The sequence below is a fragment of the Dipodomys merriami genome, unplaced genomic scaffold (genome assembly GCF_024711535.1).
Source record: "Dipodomys merriami isolate MVZ:Mamm:240054 unplaced genomic scaffold, mDipMer1.0.p SCAF_5, whole genome shotgun sequence".
Classification (NCBI taxonomy): Eukaryota; Metazoa; Chordata; class Mammalia; order Rodentia; family Heteromyidae; genus Dipodomys; species Dipodomys merriami.
In genome coordinates this window covers 74,932,331-74,959,052 of record NW_027206068.1, presented here as the reverse complement: position 1 = coordinate 74,959,052, position 26,722 = coordinate 74,932,331, and the positions used below count along the sequence as shown (strand labels likewise).

General features: G+C 49.6%; 1 protein-coding gene across 2 annotated transcripts; it reads right to left on the bottom strand.

Moving 5' to 3' along the window:
* Positions 1-262: 262 nt before the first annotated feature.
* On the bottom strand, positions 263-25,901 carry Gimap8 (GTPase, IMAP family member 8). 2 transcript variants are annotated; one of them, XM_069997051.1, is made up of 6 exons: positions 25,783-25,901; positions 10,009-10,212; positions 7,289-7,922; positions 6,352-6,397; positions 4,470-5,093; positions 263-2,842 (listed from the first exon to the last, which is right to left on the bottom strand). In XM_069997051.1, the coding sequence occupies exons 2-6, from the start codon at positions 10,071-10,073 to the stop codon at positions 2,172-2,174; spliced, it is 2,040 nt and encodes a 679-aa protein (XP_069853152.1). In that variant the 5' UTR covers positions 10,074-10,212; positions 25,783-25,901; the 3' UTR covers positions 263-2,171. The 2 variants fall into 2 exon arrangements, with proteins under 2 accessions (XP_069853152.1, XP_069853153.1); XM_069997052.1 differs by lacking the exon at positions 25,783-25,901 and having other exon boundaries at positions 10,009-10,250.
* Positions 25,902-26,722: the final 821 nt, after the last annotated feature.

The following is a 26,722-nucleotide window of genomic DNA, read 5'->3' as shown; positions in this document are numbered from 1 at the left end:
GGGAAAGTGTATAAATGGCATAGCCCCTACTCCCGATATGCATCTAAAAGGGTGAATGCCAAAGATGTCTGACCCTTCATCTACCTTGCAGGTGGTTCTAGATTTGCTATGTCATACACACCTCAGGTGGCTCCCAATAGAATTGGCTCAGTCATGGACAGGTACGCTCATCCTAGAAGCAGGAAGCTGAAAGACCCTAGTCCCCTAGGATACTTTCGTCAACGGGAGGGCGCCCCAGAAACTCAGACTCCAGGCTGGGAGATGCAATAAGCAAGAAGAGTTTATTTGATGTTTGCGCAAACGGACTCTCTGCCCCGGTCAGTCAGAGAGCCCCAAGCAGCGGCTACAAGCCTTTTTAAAGGCAAAAACCACAAGATTAACGCATAACACAAAGCATCCCATGATTGGTCCATTTAAAGGTCACCATATACACCAACAATCGCTTTGCCACGCGGGAAATTTTGTAACACTCTTTGTAAAATGACTGGCCTATGGTTGGTCTAAGGGGGGTTTACATGGTTACAGGCCCATGATTGGTTGACACTTGGCTCAGCTTGTGGTCTTGCCAAGTGGTCGTTGTCAAGGTTTGTCCCAGGGATTGCTTAATTAATCTGGAACTGAAGAACATGTACTATCTATAACCGCTGTCCTTGTCCTGGGTGGGCTGATATGCGGACATCTGGGCCGGCCAATATCCTTGAGTCACTGCCCAATGTTATTTCCCAGGGAAAAGGGGGTCTGAATGCAAGCATATTTACAGAAGCAAAATCAGCAGTTAGCAAGTTAGTAATGGTAATGGTAAAGTGAGGTTTTTAATTTTTAACCCTTCAGAAGCCACATGTCCACAGAGCTGGGGCAGGAAGAACAGAACCAGAATCTTGCTGTCCACTAGCCCCAGAATGCTTATTCCCAGACTTCTTGACATGAGCTACAGTCATTATCGTTTCATTTGTCTGAATTTTAACAATCCCATGGGGCTAGGAGGGTGGCTCAAATCCCCAGAGACTTAAAAAGGGGAGTGGGCATTACAAAGGAATTTCCAGAAGGTTTCTTTGAATAGGAATAGAGCTAACCTTTGAATTTGGGAATTTTGCTACATCTTCAAATTTAAGGAATTTCACTTCAAATTTTTGCTTTCATCCAATTCACTGGGATGGTTAGCAATGAACTCTCTCTCTCTCTCTCTCTCTCTCTCTCTCTCTAAGACTTGCCAGGTACAAATGGCTCACCCCTGTAAGCTCCTTGGGAGACTGAGATCTGAGGATTGTGCTTTGAAGCCATGTCAGGGCAGGAAAGCCCATGAGACTTATCTCCAATGAACCACCAAAGGCTGGAAGTGGAGCTGTGGCTGAAGTGGTAGAGTACCAGTCTTGGGCAAAAAAGCTAAGAGGCAATGCCTAGGCCCTGAGTTCAAGCCCCAGTGTTGGCTCACACACGCGTACGCGCGCACACACACACACACACACACACACACACACACACACACACACACACACACACACACACACACACACACACACACACACACTTGCCATCAGAAGGGCCGCCAGAGCCCACTTCTCCATTCTTCCATGACTAATGGTGTGCTGAAGATGGCTCTGCTCTCTGCATCTGGGTGCTCTGAGTCTTGTGAAATGTTTTTTTCTGGTCAGCATGGGGCTTGAACCCAAGCTCTAGGTGCTATTCTTAAGCCCTTTTTGCTCAAGGCTCATATTCTACTACTTTGAGTCACAGTTCCACTTCCAGTCTTCTGGTGGTTCATTGGAGGTCAAAGTCTCACAGACTTTCCTGTGTGGGCTGGCTTTGAACTGTGATCCTCAGATCTCAGCCTCCTGGGTAGCTAGGATGACAGGCGTGAGCCACCAGCATCCAGAGTGAAACTGTCTTTATTCTGGCCCCATGCTGACGTGGAACTTACACAAAGTGCCCGTCCTGACTCCATCTTTCCTACCCTGATACATTACTGAGGGATTTTTGTGATTCTGACTCGAATATAGCTGGCTATAGTCCAGCCATTTATTTACCTAAAATAGCCACAGCATCGCAAAGTGAGATGTGTTTGCCTCTGTAGCCTTCAGAGCCGCACACCTTCCTACCATTGAAGCCAACCTGCCACCCCCTCCTCACGAGCAGACAATGTTCTGAGCTTCCCCAGACCTCAGGCCTTCCAGCTACCTGCCATTTAAATTACTAAAAAACTGTCTGAAACCATCCTTTACCTGCGCATTTTTTACTTTCTCCAATGAATAGGGATACCCTTGCTCATCATGGCTCTTTTTTAGCTTATTGGCCATTGTCAAAAGATCTTTCACCTGGGTGTCCTGGGATCGGTCAGTCTGTCTGTTATTAAAAGCACACACTCGCCCCCTACACTTTTTAACTATTTTCTTCAGGCCTTTGTTATTTGTCTGCTGGATGTAATCTTCAAACGTCTCGTTCCCGAGGTCCTCTTTCCGAGTGAAAAGCAGGATGGTGTACTGCAGGACATCACTCCCAAAGATGGCTTCCAGCTGCGCCACCGCTGTCTCGTCCGCCTTGGTGAACCGCCCCAGCTGGAGCACCAGGACAAGAATCTTAGTTCCTTCTTCACAAAGAGCCCAACAGTGTTCCACCTCCTTCTCTAACCAGGATGGATCTTTCTCCACACCAGGAATCTGGTTGAACAGCGGAGTGTCCACAACCACAACATCCTGCCAGTCAAATGTCGTCCTGCCACTCTGGCATGTCCGGGTGACCGGCTGGGCACGGAGCTGTGACAGGAAGACGGATTTCCCTAGGATGGTGTTCCCCGTTGCGCTCTTGCCCGTCCCACTTCTCCCTACGAGGACCAGGCTCAGGGTTTCTGTGCAGAGGAAATAAAAGACTCATGGTCACAGGCTGATATGGAATTCACCTTCCCAAGTTATTTGTTGTTGGCACGGGGGTGGGGGGTTGAACTTAGGGCCTGGGGCGCTGTCTCTGAGCTCTTTTGCTCAAGGCTAGAGCTCTACCACTCCGAGCCACAGCTCCACGTGCAGTTTTCTGGTGGTTAATTGGTGCTAGGGTGGCTTTGAACTATGATCCTCAGATCTCAGCCTGCTGGGTAGCTAGGATGACAGGCATAAGGCACCAGCGCCCAGCTCCCAAAGTTATTTCTAGAGCAGGGTTACATCACTACCTGCCTCTCCAGCAGCCGACAGGGCCACCTCTGCCTGAGAGGGATTTGTCCCTGCTCACAGAGCCCGAGAACTCAGCAGCACGACTCAGACACTGGTCTCTGTCAGTGCTCACTCATGAACATGGCCCTGCTCCTGCCTCTGATCTGCCCTGCTTGCTTCTCCCAGGACTTCTCTGACTCCCTGGCATCTGTGACACCCACTGGCTTGATCTTTGCCTGTCCCAGCTGGGTCCTATGCAATTCATCTCCATTTTCTCTTTCTGCTCCAACTCTCTCTCTCTCTCTCTCTCTCTCTCTCTCTCTCTCTCTCTCTCTCTCTCTCTCTCTCTCTCTCTCTCTCTCTCTCTCTCTCTCTCCCTCTCTCTCTCTCTCTCTCCCTCTCTCCCTCTCTCCTCTTTCTCACTCCCTCTCTCTCTCTCCCTCTCCCCCCCCCACTACCACAGCTAATCATAGCAAAATCTCTCAGAGGTATCCAATAACTATTCCATACAATTGATTTTTAGTAACTACTAAAACTACTATGCTTGTTTACAGAATATAAGGCAGCTTAATCCTCTGACACCCCCATATCTGCTGTGTATTTCAGCCTCTGCTTCCTTTTCTTTCCTTTTGGTACCTACAAAAGATCTAGTTCTTGGCCAGGCGCCAGTGGCTGTAATCCCAGCTATTCAGGAGGCTGAGATCTGAGGATCATGGTTCAAAGCCAGCCCGGGCAGGAAAGTCCATGAAACTCTTTTTTTTTTTTTTTTTTTTTTTTTTTTTTTTTGTCGGTCATGGGGCTTGAACTCTGGGCCTGGGCACTGTCCCTCAGCTCTTCAGCTCAAGGCGAATGCTCTACCACTTGAGTTACAGCGCCACTTCCAGTTTTCTGGTGGTTTATTGGAGATAGGAGTCTCACGGTCTCTCCTGCCTGGGCTAGCTTTGAACGGTGATCCTCAGATCTCAGCCTCCTGAGTAGCTAGGATTACAGGCGTGAGCCACCAGCTCCCAGCTCCATGAAACTCCTATCTCCAATAAACCACCAGAAAACTGGAAGTGGGCTGTGGCTCAAGTGATAGAGCACTAGCCTTGAGCTGAAGAGCTGAGGGACAGTGCCCAGGCCCAGAGTTCAAGTCCCATGACCGACAAAGGAAGGAAGGAAGGAAATAAGGAAGGAAGGAAGAAAGAAAGGAAGGAAGGAAGGAAATAAGGAAGGAAGGAAGGAAATAAGGAAGGAAGGAAGGAAGGAAGGAAATAAGGAAGGAAGGCAGGCAGGCAGGCAGGCAGGCAGGCAGGCAGGCAGGCAGGCAATGGCTTTGTGTGTGCAGCTTACCTTTCTCTCTGAAGACGCAAGGCCTGCCCCCGTTCTCTTGCGCTACACTCTCTACTTGAAGCAGGAGCTCGTCCACCTGACTCTGCTTCTCCCCTGGCATTGCCCAGTGGTCGAAGATTCTGTATCTGCGTTTACATTTCTCGATGAGTTCCCACAGAGCTTTGTTCTTGCTTAAGTGTGTATTTAGGTCTTCTCCCTGTAAATCTTCTTTCCTAGTGAGGAGAATGATCATGTATTTAATGTATTTGTCTCCAAACTGGCGTTTGACGGCTTGTAGCACCTCCATGTCCCTCTGGCCAAAAGAACCCAGTGGTGTCACGAGCAGGAAGGCATGGGGGCCGGCAGCCATGCTTTGCCTAAGCTGAGACGCAGCAGACTCTGAAGCTGAGAGCTCTGGAGCATCAATGACCAGAACTTTCTTCTCTCTCCAGATCCTGCTCTCACACGCACAATGCTGGGTTACTGACTGCTGGCTGAATTGAGTCTTAAACACCTGCTTCCCCAGAATGCTGTTTCCTGCTGTGCTCTTTCCAGAACCCTGCCTCCCCACGAGGAGAACCTGAAGGTCCAGCAACCCAGGGTCCTGCTCAAGTCCTGACGACTGCAGTGGTCCATCTCCCGGATCTAAGGGATAAAAAGGCAGATTCAGAGCCTCCTCTTATGGTCTTAGGGCTAGATTTTAGGATGTCTCTTCCCTGACCACATAGAGTGAGAATGGCAAAAGTGTTCTGACCAGGTCAGAAGTCAGCCAGCAGGTGGAGATGTGAAGCAGAAAGAAGGGAACTAGGGGATGCACGGGGAGCGGGAGACTTCCCAGGAAGGCCGAGATGCTGAATTAGGGCCTGCATTGGTCCCTGTCTTTCAAAGGAATTACTGAAGGAAGCATGAGGTCTCTGAGCTTAGTTGAGAATGAGGAAGAACTGAAGTAAAAATGTCCTCTTTTTAATAGGACCGTCACAAAATAAATGCTGCTCAGTAAAAACAAAAACTACTGATGTGCAACACGGATGGAACTCAAAAGCATGAACCCAGAGCCAAAGCCACACCCCATGTCATCCATTGAACACAGTTAAGAACAGGCAAAATGAATCTGTGTTGGTTAGAGTTGGGGACATGGTTGTCAAAGGTTCTAAGGTAATTAATGCACTCCATACCTTTGTCTACATGGGGTCAAGATGGAACAGGCCATCGAGTGGCTACCTCTGATTTGTGCATTTTACTCTACATGATTCAGGCCTCCATGGATGGCTATCAAATCTGCAAATCTGTGCCCTGAAACTATCTCTGCACCTCACATCTGCCCCATGTCCTGTGGGGTGTGTTCGTCACCACTGAACACTCAGTTCTTGCCGAGAGCTGGCCCAGAAATAATCTAGAAGTGCATCCATGGCTGCCTTCTCTGTTTCTGTCCACATTGTGGAAGACACCTGCATGATTAGTAGGTACTGGATTGTGCACTAATCAGTACAGGCAATGAAAACCAGCTACTGCAGCAATACTTGCAATATCTTTCCACTGTGAATGCTACACGTTGTGGTTATTCATTAAGAGTGGTTTTGGCTTTGCATTCATAGCCAAAACATGGACCATGCTGGACTCGGGACCAGGAAAAAGAAGCTGAGTTAGAAAAGAAGCCATAGCAAGCAAACCTGGGTCATACCATGCCAGAGGGGCCGGGATAGCACACATGGCGTCCAGGGTTGGTGAGGCACCAATGCAATGTGTTAGGATTTCCCCCAGTATAGGTGTAGCATATACAAGCTTGGTCCCCGGATGTACTCTGCTTCTGATTCACATGGACAGCTTTCCTCCTTCCCTCTAGCTGCCCAATGCACTAACAGAATGCAGGTGTGAACCTAAACTGTTTAAAGGATTGACTTACCGCATGGAGCGGCTCCTGCTTGACATGTAGCTTTATTCACACAATCCTAGAAAATAAAAAGTGATACAGATTTTTTTATCTCTTTTTTTTCACAAAAATAATGCTGTTTTACCCAGAGTTCTTGGCCAGAGGTCCCCCAACTCTGGAAGTTCCAACATCTCAGGTCTGGCTTGTCACCCCAAAATACCAATGAAGGAGAAAGTAGTGGTGGAAAGCAGAGAAAGGAGACGTATCATGTGACACAGACACACTGTAAGAAGAGGGAGAGGACTTCAGACTGTCTCAGGGGTACTGGCATGAACTTTAGGGTATTATTATTGTTATCTTGAAGTAGTTGTACAAAGCAGTTTGCCACTCAACAAAGCAGTTTATGAAAACAATGCATCTGGATCGGTGTCAAGCCTTTCAACATTCTCCCCAACCCACCCCTCCCCTCACTTTTCTTAAGTTTTAGGTTATGTATTGAATATTTTGCTATTTCACAAAGCAATCTATGCATACAATGCATCCTGATCAGTGTAGGAAGAATAGAGACAGGGCATGAGAGGCATGCATTACTAAGCAACCCAATATACAAGTGCTTTAGCATGTAACGTTTGCTTTAAATGCAAGAGATTATGCCGATGTAAATGTGAATGGTACAAAAATTAATCATCTTTCCAACTCTAATCCAAGTGGTAGAGCACCAGCCTTGAGCAAAAGAGCTAAGAGATGTGCCCGGGCCCTGAGTTCAAGCCCAAGACTAATAAATAAATAGATGATACAAAGATAGATAGATGGATAGATAGGTAGATAGATACATAGATACATAGATACATAGATAGATACATAGATAGATGACTGATAGAGTATATATCTTAAACAAAACCTCTGGTCTTTCACACAAAGCAGTCTTCCATTCATTTGCCCCACCTCCCACCCACTCACCAGCTCTCACCTGGAATTCACCGCCTGCCATCTTGAAGTTCTCACAGCTGAGCCCACCGGTCTTCAGCAGCAGATCCTCTATCTTGCAGATGAGCTCCAACACCTGGGAGTGGCGCTCAGCGCCCTGCGCCCTGTTGTTGAAAGCACAGACCCGACCGCTGACCTGCCGGACCAGCTCCCTGAGGGACTGCTTGCTGTCGATGTAATCCTGCAGGAGCTCATCCCCCAGGTCCTCCTTCCGCGTGAAGACAACGATGACGTTCCTGAAGGCGTCCGCTCCAAACACGTCCCGGATGCCCTCAAAGGTGCCCTCATCCTCCGCCGTGTAGTAGCCGAGGGTGATGACCAGCAGCAGCGCGTGGACGCAGGGGGCAGCGAGCTCCAGGCACTGTCGAACCATCTGCTGCCGGTCGGGAGCACTGGCCAGTGGAGAGAAGAGGGCAGGGGTGTCGATGACCACCACCCCCTTGCCCGCCGCCGTTCCACTCTCTCCCCGACACACCTTCGTCACCATCTGATTGCTGAACCTGGACTCGAACACAGCTCTGCCCAGAATCGTGTTCCCAGTGGCACTCTTTCCCGCACCCTGCTTCCCCAGCAGGAGGAGCCGCAGCTGGGGGCCGCCGGGGTTCTGCTCTGCTGGGCTGTTGGGACAAAGGGAACCCATCAGGTCCCATGATGTCAAGTGGGAACACATTCTCCTCTTCCCTCCAGACCCCCAAAGAATCGGAACTGCGGGGATCCCAGGGTCAGACTAGATTGTTCCATGTGACTTTCTGTGCTCCCCCCCAAATCCTTACAGTCTTTCAACCGTTTTTACCATCACAACACGTGAGACTCGCTGCACACCTCCAGCGCTGTTGGTGGTGGTTATTTTGAGACAGGGTTTGGTTTTCACCTGCATCTTTGCCTAGACCCTAATCCTCCTATTTTGTGCTTCCTGCTGTAGTTGAAAGGACAGCTGTCGCAGATGTCCACCCCATTCCTGACGTCTGCTCATATGGAATGCCACAAACCTCGTGTGTGTCAGATGACGACTGTCATGTCCTTAGCCTCTTGTGAAGCTGGGGTGGCAGGTGTGAGCTGCCCCGCCCCCCACACACATACACACATATACACATACACACACACACACATACATACACATACACACACATACACACATACACACAAACACATACACACATACACATACACACACATATAGACACACATACACAAGCATACACATACACACACATACACATCCACATACACACATACACACACATACACATACACATGCATACACATACACATACACATATACTCACCTACCCACACACGCATACACACATACATACACACACATACACATACACATGCATACACATACACACAAACACATACACACACAAACACATACACACATACACACACATACACATACATACACCTACACATACACACACCCACATATACACATACACATACTCGCACATACACATACACACATACACATACACACATACACACACATACACATACACACACATACACAAACACATACACACATACACATACACACACACATACACACACACACACACACACACACACATACACACATACACACATCCCCCAGCTATTCTTTGACCAAGGGTCTTGTCAATTTTTTGTCCTGTCTGGTTTCTAACCCTAGATTGTTTCCATCTCGACATCCTGAATGGCTAGGGTAACCGGGGGAAGCGCCACAATGGGTTTCCAGTCCAGTAAAAACTGGAGAACAACACAAAGCACAACAAATGTAGAACATGAAATAAAATGGTTGAAAAGAACCTGGGTGGGGGCTGGGAAGGTGGCTCAGTGGTAGAGTGCTTGCCTTGCATGCCTGAGGCCCTGGGTTCATTCCTCAGCACCACATAAGCAAAAAGAAAAAAAGCTGGAAGTGGCACTGTGGCTCAAGGGGTAGAGCACTAGCCTTGAGCTAAAGAGCTGAGGGACAGCGCCCAGGCCCAGAGTTCAGGCCCCACGACAGGACTCATTAAAAAAAAAAAAAAGAACCTGGGTGCCACCTTCCACATCCATCTCTACGCGCCACTTCACAAAAACCCGACACAGGGGCTGGGAAGATAGCTCAGTGGTAGAGCGCTTGCCTCACATGCATGAGGTCCTGGGTTCCTTTCCTCAGCAACATATAAGCAGAAAAAGCCAGAAGTAGCACTGTGGCTCAAGTGGTAGAGCACTAGCCTTGAGCTGAAGAGCTGAGGGACAGCGCCCAGGCCCAGAGTTCAGGTCCCAGGACCCACAAAAAAAAAAAGACAAAAACGCAGGGCATTTGTGTTACTAAAGCAGAATCGCAGGGCGGGCGCTGGCCCACGCTCCCCACACTGCCTTGAGCTGTGCTGCGCCACTGCCCCAGCGATGGAAAACTTCCTGCCTGCTCCTTCCTCCACCATGCCTGCGTCTCCCGCCTCAGCAGGGCTGAGCCCTCCTTCTCTCCCACCCCCCGGGAGGAGGGCAGCCCCCAGCCCCCCCCCGGAAATGTCCCCCCAGCCCCTCCTGTGAATCTTGGGACAGCACAATTACCACCATGAAGAAACTTCCCCAGAGCTGGAGCCTCCGCCATCAAACCTAGCACAGGGGGCGGCTGTCTGCCAGGGTCACCCCACTGTGTGTCTAGTGCACACGCAGCACACATACACACACACACACACACACACACACACACACACACACACACCGACCTACCTTGGTCCCAGCCTCTGACTTGTAGCCTCAGCACCTCCATCCTCCACCTGGCTCCATCCATCCATGCCGAGGCTCTGGACAGCAGCTGCTCCGGCCAGCAGGAAGGATAACCAGGAGCTGCAAGGCGAGAGCCACCAGCCTTCCAAGGCCCGAGTCCCCCTGGCAGAAGGGCTTCTGAGTTATTTCCAAAGGAGGAAGAGGTTTCTAGAAATAGAAAGGAAGTTGAGGAGGCCAGATCATAGTGTGAGCACACTCCAGCAGCAGCTGCAGCAGCCGCAGAGGCCCAGGGAGGGGCCAGCGCTGGACACCAGACCTCTCCTCAGCTGCTCCCGGCTGCCCCCTGCAGGGCACCACCCAGCAGAGCACTGTGGGACGGGGTTACCTGACAGGAGCCTGCTGCTAGCATGGAGGACACACAGGTCAGTTCTGTTTCTGAGCGCACAGAGGCCCGAGGGCTGGAGCCAGGCCGTGCAGGAGTGTCTCAGAGCAGGCTCTTCCTCTGCCCACCTCGTCCCTACCGCCACCTCACTCACCCTGGACCCCCAAGATTGGGGTAAAGATAAGAAGGCATTGTGGTAAGAAATGTACGCATTATCCTGCCCATGTAATTGTAACCCCTCTGTACAGTATGTTCACAAATAAAATTAAATTAAATTTAAAAAAAAAGAAGGCATTGTGTTTTTCCCACTAACTCCCTAGCTTTGATTGACCTGGACGTTGCCTTTAAAACTTCCTTGGGTAAAGTTCATGCCTGAGCTTTTAGGAAGGTGAAGCAGGTCCTGTCTAGGGTGTGGGTAGGAATGGGAGGAGGGAGGACAAAGGGAGAGGGTGAAGGAGAGAGAATATGATCCAAATACTTCATGTGCATGCGTGAAAATAGTACTATGCTATTCAGGAGACTGAGATCTGAGGTCCCAGTTCAAAGCTAGCCCAGGCAAACAAATCAAGAAAATCTTCTCTCCAATAAACCAGCAAAAAGCCAGGAGTGGAGACATAGCTCAAGTAGTAGAGCACCAGCCTTGAATACAAAAGCCAAAGGTGAGTATAGAATCCCAAGTCCAAGCCCAGTTCTGGAGAAAAAGAAAAAGGAAGAAAGAGAGGAGAGAGAGAGAAAGAAGGAAAGAGAGTAGAGAGAGAAAAAGAGAGAAAGGAAGGAAGGAAGGAAGGAAGAAGGGAGGGAGGGAGGAAAGGAAGGAAGGAAGAAGGGAGGGAGGGATGGAAGGAAGGAAGGAAGGAAGGAAGGAAGGGAGGGAGGGAGGGAGGGAGGAAGGGGGAGGGAGGGAGGGAGGGAGGGAGGAAGGGAGGGAGGGAGGAAGGGAGGGAGGGAGGAAGGCGTGAGGTAGGAAAGAAGGAAGGAAAGAAGGAAGGAAGGAAGGAAGGAAGGAAGGAAGGAAGGAAGGAAGGAAGGAAGGAAGGAAGGAAGGAAGGAAGGAAGGAAGATCTTGTTGAGCTTGATGCAGGACTGAGGGACCGCGACAGAGGGTGAGATGATCAAGTTATATTGTTTTATTGGGGATGTGTCAAAATGACACCCCCATTTTTTACAAAAGTAAAAATATTTTTATTATGTTGTCATTAAAGTGATGGGAAATTTTGAGAATTAAATCATAATGGTAAAAACCAACGAAAAACAAAAAAGCAGCCTCTTTTACCCAGCCCCTTCCCCCACGGAGCTGCCCCTCCGGAGCACGGCCTTTTCCACAGGCCGGCACAGGACAGGACAGCGCAGCCCAGCGCAGCCCAGCGCAGGAGGCTGAAGTCCTAGAGCACAGCCAGGGCCTTGCACTTCCCGAGGAAGCGGAACGTGAGCAGAGGGCTAAGCAGAGTGCCAAGCAGAGCACCCACGAAATGGAAGCTGCCGTCCTCATTCTTTCTAGATGTTGGGTACACTAGAGTTGAGTCCACCCATAGTGTCAAGTTCCAGAGCTTTCCACCCTGTGACAAGGGACTCACTGGACTCTGATTTCCTGCTCTTACCCCTTCCCCTCCCCCCCAGGCCCCAAACCAACTACCTTTCTGCTTCTATGATTTCCCCCAACCCCACTTTGGGAGTTGAACTCCCGACCTCACACTCGCTGGGCAAGTGTCCTTCCACTTGAGCCATGACCCCCGTCCTCCAGCTTTCACACACTTACACACTCACAACATATATATACTCACACTCACACACATACCCTGCACATGCACACACAACACACACTAACACACAGCACCTACTCACGCTCACGCATACATACATGCACAGTCACAACATATATACACAACACATGCACATACAACACACATTAACACAGCACCTACTCACATACATACACACACACTCACAACACATACTCACACACATACACACTCACACACAACACACATTTGTACTCACACACACTGGTCTTCCTTGGCCAGCCTCAACGACCCCTTTTCCTGGTTGTGAAGCTGAGATGTTAGGGTGGCCCAAGAAGACTTTTTTCCTTTTGGTGCTGGTCCTGAGGCTTAACTCAGGGCCTAGGCACTGTCCCTGTGCTTTTGTGCTCCAGGCTGGTACCCTACCACTGAAGCCACAGCTTCACTTCTGGTAGTTCATTAGAGATAAAAGTCTCATGGACTTTCCTGTGCAGGCTGGCTTTGAACTAGGATCCTCACATTGCAGCCTCCTGAGTATCTAGGATTACAAGCAAGAGCCAGCAATGCCTGGCCCGAGAAACTTTTTTTTTTTTTGGGTCCGGTCTTGGGGCCTGAACTCTGGGTCTGGGCACTGTCCCTCAGCTCTTCAGCTCAAGGCTAGTACTCTACCACTTGAGCCACAGCGCCACTTCCGGCTTTTTTCTTTTTGCTTATGTGGTACTGAGGAATCGAACCTAGGGCCTCATGCATGCAAAGCAAGCACTCTACCACTGAGTCACCTTCCCAGCCCCCCTGAGAAACTTTTTAAGGACACACAGCTACATCTTGCTAGAGAAAACTGACTGACAAAACTTCTCCCATTCCCCGTTACCACTTTCATTTAAAAAAATAGAAAAAAAATTAAAAGGGCCGGACGCAGGTGGCTCACGCCTGTAATCCTAGCTACGGAGGAGGCTGAGATGTGAGGTTTGTGGTTCAAAGCCAGCCTGGGCAGGAAAGTCTGTGAAACTCTTATCTTCAATGAACCACCAGAAAACCGGAAGTGGCGCTGTGGCTCAAGTGGTAGAGCGCTAGCCTTAAGCTGAAGAGCTGAGGGACAGCGCCAGGCCCAGAGTTCAAGCCCCACAACCAATAAAAAAGGACCCATTCCAGAAACAATCCTCCTTTCCCTGGGTACCAGGGCCAATGCAGAGTGACATAAAACCAATGCCTAAAATGATGAGCCAAAAATCTCACCCAGCTCAGTACAGTTACTTCCAGAGGCAGAACAAGGAGGCCGAGATTAGAGACAGAGCTCAAGGCAGCAAGACGTTCTTTCTCGAAAACAGAGAAGACAGAAAAGTGAGTGGAGAGCAAAACACATATTCTTAAATAAAATATTAAGCATTTGAGGTATACTTGGAATAAAACCAAAGCCTCAAATAACTCCTCAAAGCTTCAGCAAGATAACTATTTGCTGAGTTGACCGTTTTGCAAAATGCTCTTTCAACAAATGGGCTCTTAAGAGAATTGATTTTTCCCTTGGAAGGAAAGCTGCCCAGGAGTGGAGTTTGGGAAGAGATGTGGGTTGCCTGCCCCCTGGTGGCTCTATGAGCAATGACAGGCATGGTGGCTACCGCTGTCTCTCCCTGGCTCTCAGCAGGGGTAGAGAAAGAGACTGGACATCCGGAAATCAAATAGCCAGGAAGACTATGGTATGCTGGAAAGGAGGCAGCTACCAGAACCCGGCTGTGGGTGAGACGCAGGGGTGCTGGGTTAGCGGTCACAAGAAGAGCTCCATCTGAGGACCGGGAAGGGCCCAAACCTACCATTAGAAGACAAAGCCAGGGCCTGTAGTAAAAGGTGCAAAAATAACCAAATGGGGAGTACCAAAATGGAGAAGTTTTATGCCTAGGAAACATAACACGCAATCTACATCCTCAAGACAGGTAGAAATGACTGCCAGGTAAACGGAGGAAAGGCCTCTCTGGGAGATGAAGAGTGGAAGATATCACCATGTAAAATGTGAAATCAGAGATAGAACAAAATTATTAATCATTAAAGATAGGGCAAAGCATTAAGGGAAATTTCAGAAGTAAAGACCCAAAATAAATAATAAACAAGTTAAACATCAGGTTACTGAAATGTAGCAGAACTCAGGAAAAGCCCAGAAACCCAGAAGGTAGTTTGGCCTTAGACTTGGAAGGTGGGAAAGGTGTTTTAGTAAATAGGATGTTTTTGTAAATAGGAGCATGTTTTGGTAAACATTTGATAAACCCTAACAAAGGGAACCCCCCATGTGGTCTTTGTTTCCAACTTATTGCTTTGCTTTAGTGGAAACTGGTATTTGTCACGCACACACCTGCATGTGGCCCTTTCTATACACCGCTACCTGCTCATGGTCTCTTTCCTATGTAAGCCACAATGTGAGAGACCATGGCTGCCCTGCGTCACCACCTGATGGGTGGGGCATAGTCACCGCAGCTAATAAAGACTCCTTGGACCTTTTCGTCTGAGCCGGTGGATATATTTGCAGGAATTGTATTTGTGGGAGCCAGGATTCTACAACACGTTCAGGAGAAGAGCCTGACATGATCAGGGAAGTGGGTTCAGGCTGGAGGTCGGAAGCCCAGACAGAGCATACAGCAATGGTCCAAGATAGAAATCAGGAGGACATGGGAAAATACAGTGCCAATAAAAGTTGGAGCATACTTATGATTTATTCAGGAAATAGAAGTAAGGAAATCATTTCTGTATGTGTGCCAATACATTCTCAGCTCTCATCCTCCTGAGTAGCGAGGATTACAGGTGTGAGCCACCAGCACCTGGCTCACAGGTGTATTCAAAATGCAGATCAATGAGGGGTTGCTGTTCATTGCCATATTGAGAGGAATGTTATCCACAGCAGAGACTTCTTTTTTATTTTGAAAACATTATTGCATGTTGTTTCATTTCAGAAATGAAAAATGTGTTTACTACAGCTCGCGCAGATGGCGGGGAAAGTGTCTTATAATTCATTTTATGTATTTTGACAATTTTCTGATGGATTTAAGAAACCCTGGACTGGAGTCCACGGTTGTTACAGTGACAACAATTAGGCATAACGTGCTTCCCTTCCTTCCTGACTGTGGCCTCCCTCGTCTGGCTGGATGTGGGGAGCCGAGCTGCCCGCGTTCTCTAGTATCTTCATGAACACAGGACCATGGGGGGGCTGTTTTGATTATATTTAAGTAGTTGTACAAAAGGGTTTCAATTTAACATGTAAGTTTGAGAGAAGAATGTATCCCAGGCAGTGTCCCTTTGTCTACCCATTTCCATCTGTCCCCAACCTACTCAGCCCTTCCAGTTGTTTGGTTCCATTGTTGTGCGTACGCATTGCATGTCATGACTTCCTCTCTCCATCCTTCTGTTCCTGCTACCTCGACCTCCCCCTCCCCCACAATACATACTCCAGCCTCCTGGTATTCATTCTGTTAAACTGTAAGTCAGGTAATCACAGGAGTTACACCATTGGAATCCTTCCTGGTATATACCACACCTTAATCAAGTTATTTGTGCATCTGACCCAACACACACACACACAAATATATATATATGTATGTGTACATATATATGAGTCAGATATATATGCATATATTCATAATTTAGATTGAACATCCACATGATTGAAAACATGTGCTTTTTGTCTCGGTGAGTTTGACTTAACATTTTTTTCCAGATCTCTGTAAATGGCATATTATTTTTCCTGATGGATGTGTAAAATCATATTGTGTGTGTGTGTGTGTGTGTGTGTGTGAGACTTTCTTGATCCATTCACCCATGCATTGCAGGGCACAGGCTGCGCTCTTGGGTTTGGGTGGGGACAGGGCGCAGCAGGAGGGGAAGCAGACTTGGTGGCGGGCACAGCAGGTCCCCGCTGATTCCTGTCTCCGACAGGTTACCTCTACTACCTTTTCACTGAAAACAACTAAAATTAGGGAGATTAAATTTTTGTTTTTAATCTTAGGAAGACGAGGCTGTGAGCTCTGAGATTGTCCTTGCTGAGCAGCCGCATCCCACCTCCACTCTCCAAACACATTTTTGCCAGGTGAGGTGACACATGACTAATCCCTCAGAAGCCTGAGGCTGGCGGATCATGAGTCCCAGGTCAGCCTGAGCTACAGGAAGAGACTCTGTCTCAAAACAAAAGTGAAAAACATAAGAACAATACCTTCATCCTCTCAAAAGCATTCAATAGGCAAAGGGACAACAAGGAACACCAGGCCAAAGCAAAATGCTGAGAAGAGTTCAAGCCCAGAATGCCTTGCCCCAGGGCGTTATTGGAGAGGAACAGGATGGGGGAGTGGAGGGGAGCTCTCAGCTTCCAATTTCCACACAAATCACAGGAACTGGAGATCCACTACCAAAAGCATTGTGAGGGGGTCCCACAAAAAACAAGGTAGAAAGGTGGGCCCTGTCTGGGGGTGCTTTCATTTCCAAGCTGGGGGCTCCAGTTTGAATTCCCATCTAGATATGCAATCACATCACCTAACAACTTTTTTTTTCTTTGGGTCCAGTCGTGGGCCCTGAACTCTGGGCCTGGGCGCTGTCCCTCAGCTCTTCAGCTCAAGGCTAGCACTCTACCACTTGAGCCACAGCGCCACTTCCGGCTTTTTTCTTTTTGCTTATGTGGTGCTGGGGAATCGAACCCAGGGCCTCAGGCATGCAAGGCAAGCGCTCTACCACTGAGCCACCTTCCCAGCCCCCATCACCTAACAATTTTAATCACTTTTGCTACATTTTCAAAGATGAAGACTATTACTGCAAGTATGGAGACAAGTGGTCTAGGGTGGGCTTATTACTCCAAATACAGATGCTCCCATTTGTCAGAAATGCCCTCTTAGTTTCTGTCTCACTAACAATTCCAGGAACGCGCAACATCTAAAAGGAGAGAGCAAGCTGGGCGCTGGTGGCTCACGCCTGTAATCCTAGCTACTCAGGAGGCTGAGATTTGAGGATCGTGGTTCAAAGCTAGCCAGGGAAGGTGTGAAGCCTGAACAAAATATAGCGATTTTAAGTTTAGATTCCATCCTGTTATAACTAAATTCCAGGAAATGTGTCAACAACCCCTTTGCAGGGAAACTCCCCTAACAACAGCTAATGGGCAGATGGCAGGAAATACCTAAACTTCCAGATGTTCCTGGGGTCAAAGACCACTGGGTCCATACCCTTGGGGCTCAGATCATCCGCTTTAGCCAATCATTTTGTACAGCATCAACTCCATGAGCCCGGCCAATCACCTTTACCAGGTCTGTTCCCGCCACTGGTTACACTACTCATTTTTTAGAATTATTTTATGACTTTCCCACAGTGTGATAGGATTTGCTAAGTGATGCTATGACGCATAGAATGTGCCTGAAAACCCTATAAAAACCCTGTTAACTGAAGGGTCAGGGCTCTCAACTCTGACCCGCCACGTCAGTGACGTTGGGAGCCCAGGCTCGAGCTTAGGATAAATGACTCTCATTTGCTTACATTGGAAACAGCTCCTTGGTGGTCTTTGGGGATCCCCGAAATGGGCATAACAAAGGAAAGACGGTGAGACTTATCTCCAATGAACCACTAGAAAACCAGAAGTGGAGCTGTGGCTCAAAGTAGTGCTAGTCTTGAGCAAAAGAGCATAGGAACAGGACCTGAGTTCTAGCCCCACTATTGACAAAGATAGATAGATAGTGTAAGGTCTGAACAGGGACACCTCCCACCCTCTTGGCTAAGTTTCCGCCCAGTATCTGTTACCTAGGTAACTGGCAGACCTGGAAGTAGTCACCTTCCCCTCCTGCTAGGTCACATCCTGGGCCACCTCTGGTCACATGCTTCCCCTCTGACTCTAGGAGGGTCCCAGACCCTGAGGTCACAGCCAGATCCAGTGTGGCCACACCTCTCCCCCTCCTGGCCACACCTCTTCCTGTCCCTGGCCTAGATAAGTCCTGGCCCAGAGGTGGGTTGGCCCTCTTCCGGCCCCCCCCTTCCTTTTCAGCCATGTTCTCCACCATGCATGGTGGGGGCAGCAGTTCGGTAAATAAACTCCTGACTGAATTGCGCGTGGTGTTCTCCTCATAAGCCAACTAATGAAACCTACCTATTTAATATACCTTACAGATAGATAGAGACAGAGAGAGAGAGAGAGAGACAGTTGAATCCCAGTCTTGCAAGTAAATCCACCATCTCAGATAAAAGTGCAAGGAGTCTTTATTAGCCTCACAGCAACTGCACCCCACATCATGGCTTATAAAGGAAAATGCCACACATAGGTGGCAGTGTACATGACAGAAGCAGAATCAGCAGTCAATAATCACAAATAGCAATTTCCAATCAACGAAGCAGTAAGTCAGAAGCAAAGACCACATCCCAGATTTTCCCTTTGTTAGGGGTTTAACTGATGCTTACCAAAACATATGCCAAGCTTCCTGTTTACCAAAACACATTCCAAACTTTCTAGTTACCAAAACACATTCCAAGCTTTCTATTTACCAAAACACATCCCAAACTCTCTATTTACCAAGTAAGACCAGACCACTTGGGTTTCCGGCTCTTTATGAATTCTGCTGTTATTTACTGCATTCCAGTAACCTGGTGTTTAACTTGTTTTTTATTTCAAACCCTAGGTCATTTTGAGCCTCTACCTCTGGAACTTCCTTTAATAATTAACCTGGAGTTTCTGTCTACAAAGAGGTCCTGCCTTTAATGCTTTGCCCTATTTTTTTTTGGGGGGGGGGGATTGTTGTGGGGCTTGAACTCTGGGCCTGGGTGCTGACCCTCAGCTCTTCAGCTCAAGGAGAGTGTTCTACCACTTGAGCCACAGTGTCATTTCCAGTTTTCTGATGGTTAACTGGAGATAAGAATCTCACAGACTTTCCTGCCTGGATTGACTTTGAACCATGATCCTCAGATCTCAGCCTCCTGAGTAGCTAGGATGACAGGCGTGCGCCACCAGCACCAGGTGCTTTGCCCTATTTTTAATCATCAATAATTTTGTTCTGTTTCTGATTCTGCATTTTACAAGATGATAGACAGACAGACAGACAGACAGACAGACAGACAGACAGACAGACAGACAGACAGACAGACAGACAGATGGAAACAGCAGACTTGCCCTGTACACTTATGCCAGTTAGGGGAGATTGTAGCCTTACTTCATCTCTAAAGGGAAAAGAACTGTGATGGGAAGAAGGCTGGCTCCTCTGACTTTCCAGCTTTGCTCCCTGGTTCTGTTTTAATTCCTGAGCCTGGCTCTAGTTTATTTTTATTGTTTTTAGTTTCCTTATTGCCTCATTCATCTGTTCCACCGCTGGGAACCTGGCCATCCCAAGCAAGGGGGCCTTGCTTTGTAGGAGGTTGCCAGGAACCGAGCAGCTGACTGGGCAGAGTCGGGTCAGACCTCCACCCATGAGGTGGAAACTGGGCTCTGGAGGAAGAGAACCAAGGGAGAAAACGATTCCCACATGGCCTCCCTTTCCTCAGGCCAAGGAAGCCAAGCTCTGGCCCGCAGCCTCAGAAACAAAAGGCCTGCTCCTCAGATCAAGGTCCCAACTTCCCCACCACCTGGAGAGTTTCCGGTGTCCCCCCAGACTGCCCCCCATCACCTGCCCCAATCCCACAGGCTCCTCCCCTACGGCCTGAGCGCTCCTAGCTGCTCTCGTGGAGGTGGTAAAGCTGGCCATCATGGCAGCCATCCTGCATGTCTTCTCTTGAACTTATTATCTGAGAACCAGAGAAGGGAAGAAATCACGTGAGGCTGGGAGCCAGAGGAGGCGAGATTATTTAGTGTGACCAACATGGATGCCTAGGACCCTGGACAAGCCTGAGGCTGGCGGCACTGGACACACACACCCTGCACCCCAACCTCCAGCCAAGACTCCCCAGCCCGGCGAAGCCCTTTCTCCCATTCTGGTCTCCTATGGTTAGGGAACAGGCTGCTGCCATTGGTGACACCATTTTGCTTTCTTCCTGCTCCCTTTCTCCCCCTCAACTTTGACTTTGCATTCCTTTGCTCTTGTTGGTTTGTCTGAGCTCATTCTTGGACTAGCTGTTGACCATAAGAACAGACTCTAAAGGAAGCCTCCTGCTCTGAGATAAGCGAGAGCCGGCAGGAAGCCACCAGGTCGGGTCAGGGCGGGGTGTCCAGATTCAGGTTCCTGAGAACTGCTGATTTCCACACAGCCTCTGACCTGACTTTTGTCCCTCGAAACACTAGAGAGGAGGGACTTAGGTCGGCCCCCTTTCCAGATTGCTGTATCCTCAGTAAAACCTACTTTCTCTTGGATGCCAGTGGCTCATGCCTGTAGTCCTGACTTAGGAGGCTGAGATCTGAGGATCTCAGTTTGAAGGCAGCTTGGGTAGGAAAGTCCATGAGATTCTTATCTTCCATAAATCACCAAACAGCCAGAAATGGAGCTGTGGTTCATGGGGCACCAGCCTTGAATGAAAAAGCTAAGGGGCAGCATCCATGCCCTGAGTTAAAGCCTCAGTACACACCACACACACACACACACACACACACACACACACACACACACACACACACACACACACACACACACACACACACACACACACACACACAGTCAGGCAATGCCTCCCCTGCCATGAAGTGACCCACAGGCCCCACCAAACAGATTACCTGTGACAGGCAGAGTAAGAATCCCGCCACAGGGCCACAGCAGTCAACAAAGAATGCAAGCCAGGAGAGCATCCTCCACTTTGAGTTTCGTCACTCATGAGCAGATGAGACTCAGGGACAGACTGACCACCTGGTTTGGCTATGGGCCCATCAGTGTCGCTGATGACCTCATAAGCAAAATCCCTCCAGGCCCACTGCTGGAGAGTTTCCTGGGACAAGCTAGTTTCTAGAACAGCTTCTAAAAGCAAACCCTCAATCACTGAGGAGGACTCTTCCTGACAGCCCTGGGCACATGTTAGAATTTTGCAGATTAAGACTAAGAAAGATCCACTGGTCAAAAACTGAGAGGGGATCAAACTGGGCATAATGGTTCAGGCCCTAATCCTGGTTATTTGGGAGACTGAGGTTGGAAGGATCATGGTTTGAGGCCAGCCTTGGAAAAACAATTTATAAGACCTCATCAGAAAAAAACAAACAAACAACAGAAAAAGACAACTAAATGTGGTGGATCATACCTGTCATGCCAAACTATTTGGGAAGTATAATTAGGAAGATCACAGTCCAGGCTGCCCTGGGCAAAAAGTGAGACCTTATTTGAGAATGACAAGAGAAAAATGACCAAGTGTATGGCTCAAGTGGTAAGAATGGTTTCCTAGCAAGCACAAGGCCCTGAATTCAAATTCCAATACTGTTCATTATGGCCCCAATATTCATGGGTCATCTGACATCACCCATGGGAGACACTGTCCCACAGCTGTAAGCCAGACGGCTAGTGAGGCTAGATCCCCTGCAATTCTGCTTCTACGCTGTGTGCAGGAGGGTGCATTGGCCTTTCCTCGGGGTCCCTTGGGAGCCATGGGCTTTCCCATCAGGCAGCAGGTACCCCGTCCGTATTTGTAAATTTGCACAAAGATTCTTGTCTCCCAGGAAATCAAAGCACATGAAGAGTTCCCCCTCCGCAGTTAGGGCTATCTAGTGTGTGGGAATCCTTCCTTGCCACCTGGAGGCAATCAGGGATATCGGCGGGAATTCGCCATCTGCCAGGCAGCCAAATGGAGCAGACAGAAGCCATGTAGAGGAAGCCAGGAAACACAGCCTGACACATGGGGCAGGCCTGGTTAGGCTAAGCAGCTGAGCCTGCAGAGACAGCTTTTAGGCTGGGATCTGACACTCCACAGCCTGGGAGAAGTGTGTGTGTGTGTGTGTGTGTGTGTGTGTGTGTGTGTGTGTGTGTGTGTGTGTGTGTGTGTGTGTGTGTGTGTGTGTGTGTGTGTGTGTGTGTGTGTGTGTGTGTGTGTGTGTGTGTGTGTGTGTGTGTGTGTGTGATGAAAACTAATTACTACTCATAAGAATTTTGGAGCTGGGGCTGGGAAGGTAGCTCAGTGGTAGAGTGCTTGCCTTGCATGCCTGAGGCCCTGGGTTCGATTTCTCAGTACCACATAAGAAAAAAGCCGGAAGTGGCGCTGTGGCTCAAGTGGTAGAGCACTAGCCTTGACCTGAGGAGCTGAGGGACAGCGCCCAGGCGCAGAGTTCAGGCCCCACAACCGGACCCAAAAAAAAAAAAAAAAAAAAAAAAGAATTTTGGAGCTAACTCAGACTTCCCTCAAGGGCCTATTTGTTAGTTATGACCTTAAGATCTTCCTCGCTTCATGAGGTCAATCTCCTACACCAAGGACCAAGTCCTCTTCGACTTCTTTGGGAAGAATGGCAAAAGTCGACTGTAAGATATACCACCCATATTCCAGATTCCTGGCACAAGCTGACCACTGGGTGGCTCCTACCGAACTACTCAGGAGGCTGAGATCTGAGGATCAAAGTTCAAAGTCAGCCTGAGCAGACAAGTCTGAGAAAGTTTTCTCTCCAGTTAACCAGAAAACAAAAACAAAGCCAAAAGGAGAGGTATAGCTCAAGTGGTGGACTACCAACCTTGCGCAAAAAAAGCTAAGCAAAAGCACTAGGCCCTGAGTTCAAGCCCCAGTACTGGTGTACACACACACACACACACACACACACACACACACACACACACTCACACACAGACTCCTGGCCTAGCATATATTCCATGCCACATGCTATTTGATGATGTGCTTTTCAGAGGCTAACGGATTGTGAGAGTTATGACCAGGAAAGTCTCTCTGCCTAAGAAGCCACACCACACAATACAGTGGCAAGGACTTCAGAGCCAGACAAAGTTGGCCTAAGTCCCAGTGGTACCAGAGTCACATTATTGAGACTAGAAAATGGAGTCTGGACCCAGAGAAATACAGTCAAGACTCTTGACTAGGTCATCTGCTCAAGCTAAATAAGAGACCCAGCTGTGACCAAGAGCAAGTCACGTGCCACTCCCCAGATGAGGAAACATTGCCAGCAGTTCCCAGGTTCTCCCAGGTAAATAAGGGATTCAAACCTGTGGAGGTCTGGAGACCTGGCTGTGTTGTGTGCCGGTCAGCTGACCTTCGGGGGGGGGGGCTGGTGCTCAGGAGGCTGCCCCTGTACAGCGGGACCTGACTGTAGTTGCCCTGCTTTGATTCTCAGGGCTGTGAGTACTGGGTCTCTGTTCAAATCTCCATAAAACCATAAAACCTCCATGACCCCTCTTCTGAGTCTGATCACTTTGTCCTCTTCTTCACTGACCCCCCATTGTCTTGCCGGGAAGCACCCAGGAGCCATCACTGGATGTTCACCTGGGTCCTCCTCACCTCCTGACACTCTGAAGCAGGTGTGCACATGGCCAGCTTGCCCACACACTCCTGTCAGCACCAACACCTCTTTCTTCAGGACACTCTAAAAAGCCCAAGTCTCTACGCATTAACTCATTTGGTTGATATTTAGTGAATGCCTACACGGCCTGACTTGGTGGCATTTCCATTCCAACATAAAGGTGGACCCTGAGAGCTCTGGACAAATAGCCATGACTGAACAAACAGGTCCATGGAATCAGCTCCTACAATGTGCACTAGAGGGCGCCACCCTCCTATTGGTGTGTTTCCAGAAAGCCCACAACCAACTTCAAATAACACTCAGCCTCTTTGCCTCATAAACATCAATCTCCAGGGTCCCTTCCTATCCCCCAGCAGGTGTCTGCATAATGGAAAACTCAGCTCTGCCACTCCAGGGGGGAGAATCCCAGGTCCTTCTGGCACCTGGAGACCTCAGTCGGGTTTTGCCTTCAGTAATTTTTCACAATGGTGATTGGCCAGGTCTGAAGCATCTGCACCTGAAATGCTTTGGAGCCCCAGGTTCATTCAAGAACAGCAGCAGGTGTTCATTTTGCTCTAATGTAACTTCCAGAGATAGATGACCTTCCAGAAACAAAGAGCTGCTCCAAGGTGACTTTCTGTGCCTGCTGCTAGCAATTGCTAGCAACTGCAGACTTCTTGCTTGAAGGTGGGGAAAAATCACTCATCCCAGTTCATCAAGCATCTGCTCCCCAACAGATACTGTGATCGCATCAGGAAAGAGCAGGCTGGGTCTTAGAAATGCTGTCCAGCTAGGCATTGGTGGCTCATGCCATAAACCTAGCTACTCAGAAGGCTGAGATCTGAGGATCACAGTTCAAAGCCAGCCCAGGCAGGAAAGTCCATGAGATTCTTATCTGCAATTAACCACCAGAAAACCAGAAGTGGCACTATGGTTCAAGTGGTGGAGCGCTTGCCTGAAAAGGTGAAGTACAGTGCCCAGGCCCAGAGTTCAAGCCCCACGATCGAAAAGGAAGGAAGGAAGGGAGGGAGGAAGTGCTGTCCAGATTGGGGAGGAAAGCCATCCCAGGACCTCTGCTCCCCACTCCAGGAGGCCTGGCCGCAGAGCCTGTGCGTGTGCCTTCCTCAGTCTGCATTCCTTGAAGTGGACACTGAGATGCGGCCCAAGCTGAAATGATTCCATTTTGAGCTTTGCCTTTGTTTTAGGGATTTCAGACTTGATGGGCCTAGTTCCCAGAATGAAAAAATGCATCTGGTCCCCCTCCCCTGAACAACCTAACCCACCCTTGATTGTATTGTTGAGTTAAAGACTGACTCATAAAACAGATAGGTTGTAATCTGGCACATGCTTACGGCAAACCCTACCTTTTGCATGCGCTTACGGTAAACTCTGCCTTTTGCCCACCAAAAGGTAGACCCCGCCTTACCCACTAAATTTGTGTGCTATTTTAAACCAAGGTGATTGGCTGGTTTAAATAGCCATTACAGACAAACTGTAACCTAATTGGCCACCTGTGTGTGGTCTGGTATGACTGTACAATCCTTGTGTGTGTTACCATCCCGTCGGTCAGCTGCACGTGACCAGGTTCGACCTCATGGATTTTGCCTTGAAAAACCAAAGCATGGGGGCCAATCGGGGTCACAGTATCAGCTCCCGAGCCTGTGCTGTGGCCCTGGCTGGTCAGTGTAGTTACCGTCTCGATAAAGTTGCTTCTTTGTTAACAGCTTTGTTGCGGTGGGCTCTGTCACTCCGGATAAATAGGTGGGCTTGCCTGCCTGAGTAGGAGTCTTCCCACTCATCCTCAGGCCCCAACACATTTCAGATGAGCCATCAAGGACACACCCAAGGGAAGCCTCAGCGTCAACTGTCTGTCCCACTCGGTCAGGGGAAGGGCCTTGGCCAAGGTTGACACTGGACGCGGAGCCTTGTGCACTAGACTCCTGTCCCTTGTTTCCAGCTGGGAGGGACAGGAGTCTAGTTCACAAGGCTCCGTGTCCAGTACCATACCAATGCTTCGGGCCTCCTGGCTGGGGGAGATGGCCGCCTGGCAGCCCCTGGGGGGGGGGTCTCCCCCACAGGTCCCAGCACCACACAGAACCACCACAGGAAGAGGCGGTTCCCCTCTCGAAACTTACCCCACACGTGGGATCCCAGAAGCAGAGGCCCGAGAGGATTCTCCTCCATGCAGGGTGAGAAGTGGTGGAGGGGACTCCAAAGAAGGGGAGGGGGCAAGCCGCCGCCAGGACTAGTTCAAAACGATGTAGCACCCCCTCAGGAAGCCCCGAGCACACGTCCCTTCCCCCCACGTCACCTCTCACCTCTCTTCGGGTGGGCGGGGCCAGGCGCAGGGCCAGGCCAGGCAGCCGTGAGCCACTAGTGCCCAGCTCCCACCACAGCTGGACACAGAAGATATTCTTTCGCTTGGACATTATTGGGGTGAGGTCGGTGCGGTTCTGGGGAGTTGCAAGGTGGCATAAGGAGGGTGGAGGTGGGAATGGGGGGGCACAGACAGGGGATTGGGCCTGCTCTAGGGGAGACACGTGGTCCTACCTTTAGCCTTCCCTTCTGCACGCACTGTGCTCTGGATTCCAGCAAATGCCCATGAAGCCAGGCTGGGCAGGCCGGGTGAGGTGGACCGTGACCGAGTACACATGGGGCTGGGTATGAGGAGGGGTGCGCCAGGCACCTGGATGCTCAGGAAGGAAGCAGCCTCATTTCTCTATACCCCCAAAAGCTTGCCCCCAAGAAAAACCCCTCTGCAGACAATGGGGTGAGGGAGGCAGCCTCAGGCTGGGCTCTGGGCAGGCCCTGTGGCCCTGGAGCTCCGTCAGGCCTCAGGACACTAGCAACGTCTACTCAGCTCTAGTTCCCCCCTCCCCCGTTTGCACACTGAGGGCTCCAGGTGGGGCTGGGCCTTTCCACAACAGGTGTGGGAACCAGCCATTCATCACAAACACCTGCTGCCCCCACTCCTACCCCTTCTTCCGCCCCCATCCCCTCCGCTCCCCTCACCGCAGAGTCTGGTCAGGTAGCTGGCAGTGGAGCAGGCTGAGGGCCAGACCTGCAGCCCCAGGGAGGCTTCAGGGAAAGAAAGTGAACGGGGTTCCCAGCACTGACCTCAAGTGACTGGCCACGTGGAGTGACTCACACACAGGACCCTGCTGGGCTCACAGAGGCTGTGGATGTAGTCACACAGCCAAGTGGACAAGCAGGATGCAAAATGCAGGTGCTGGAGCACACCTTGGACGCGATGAGGTC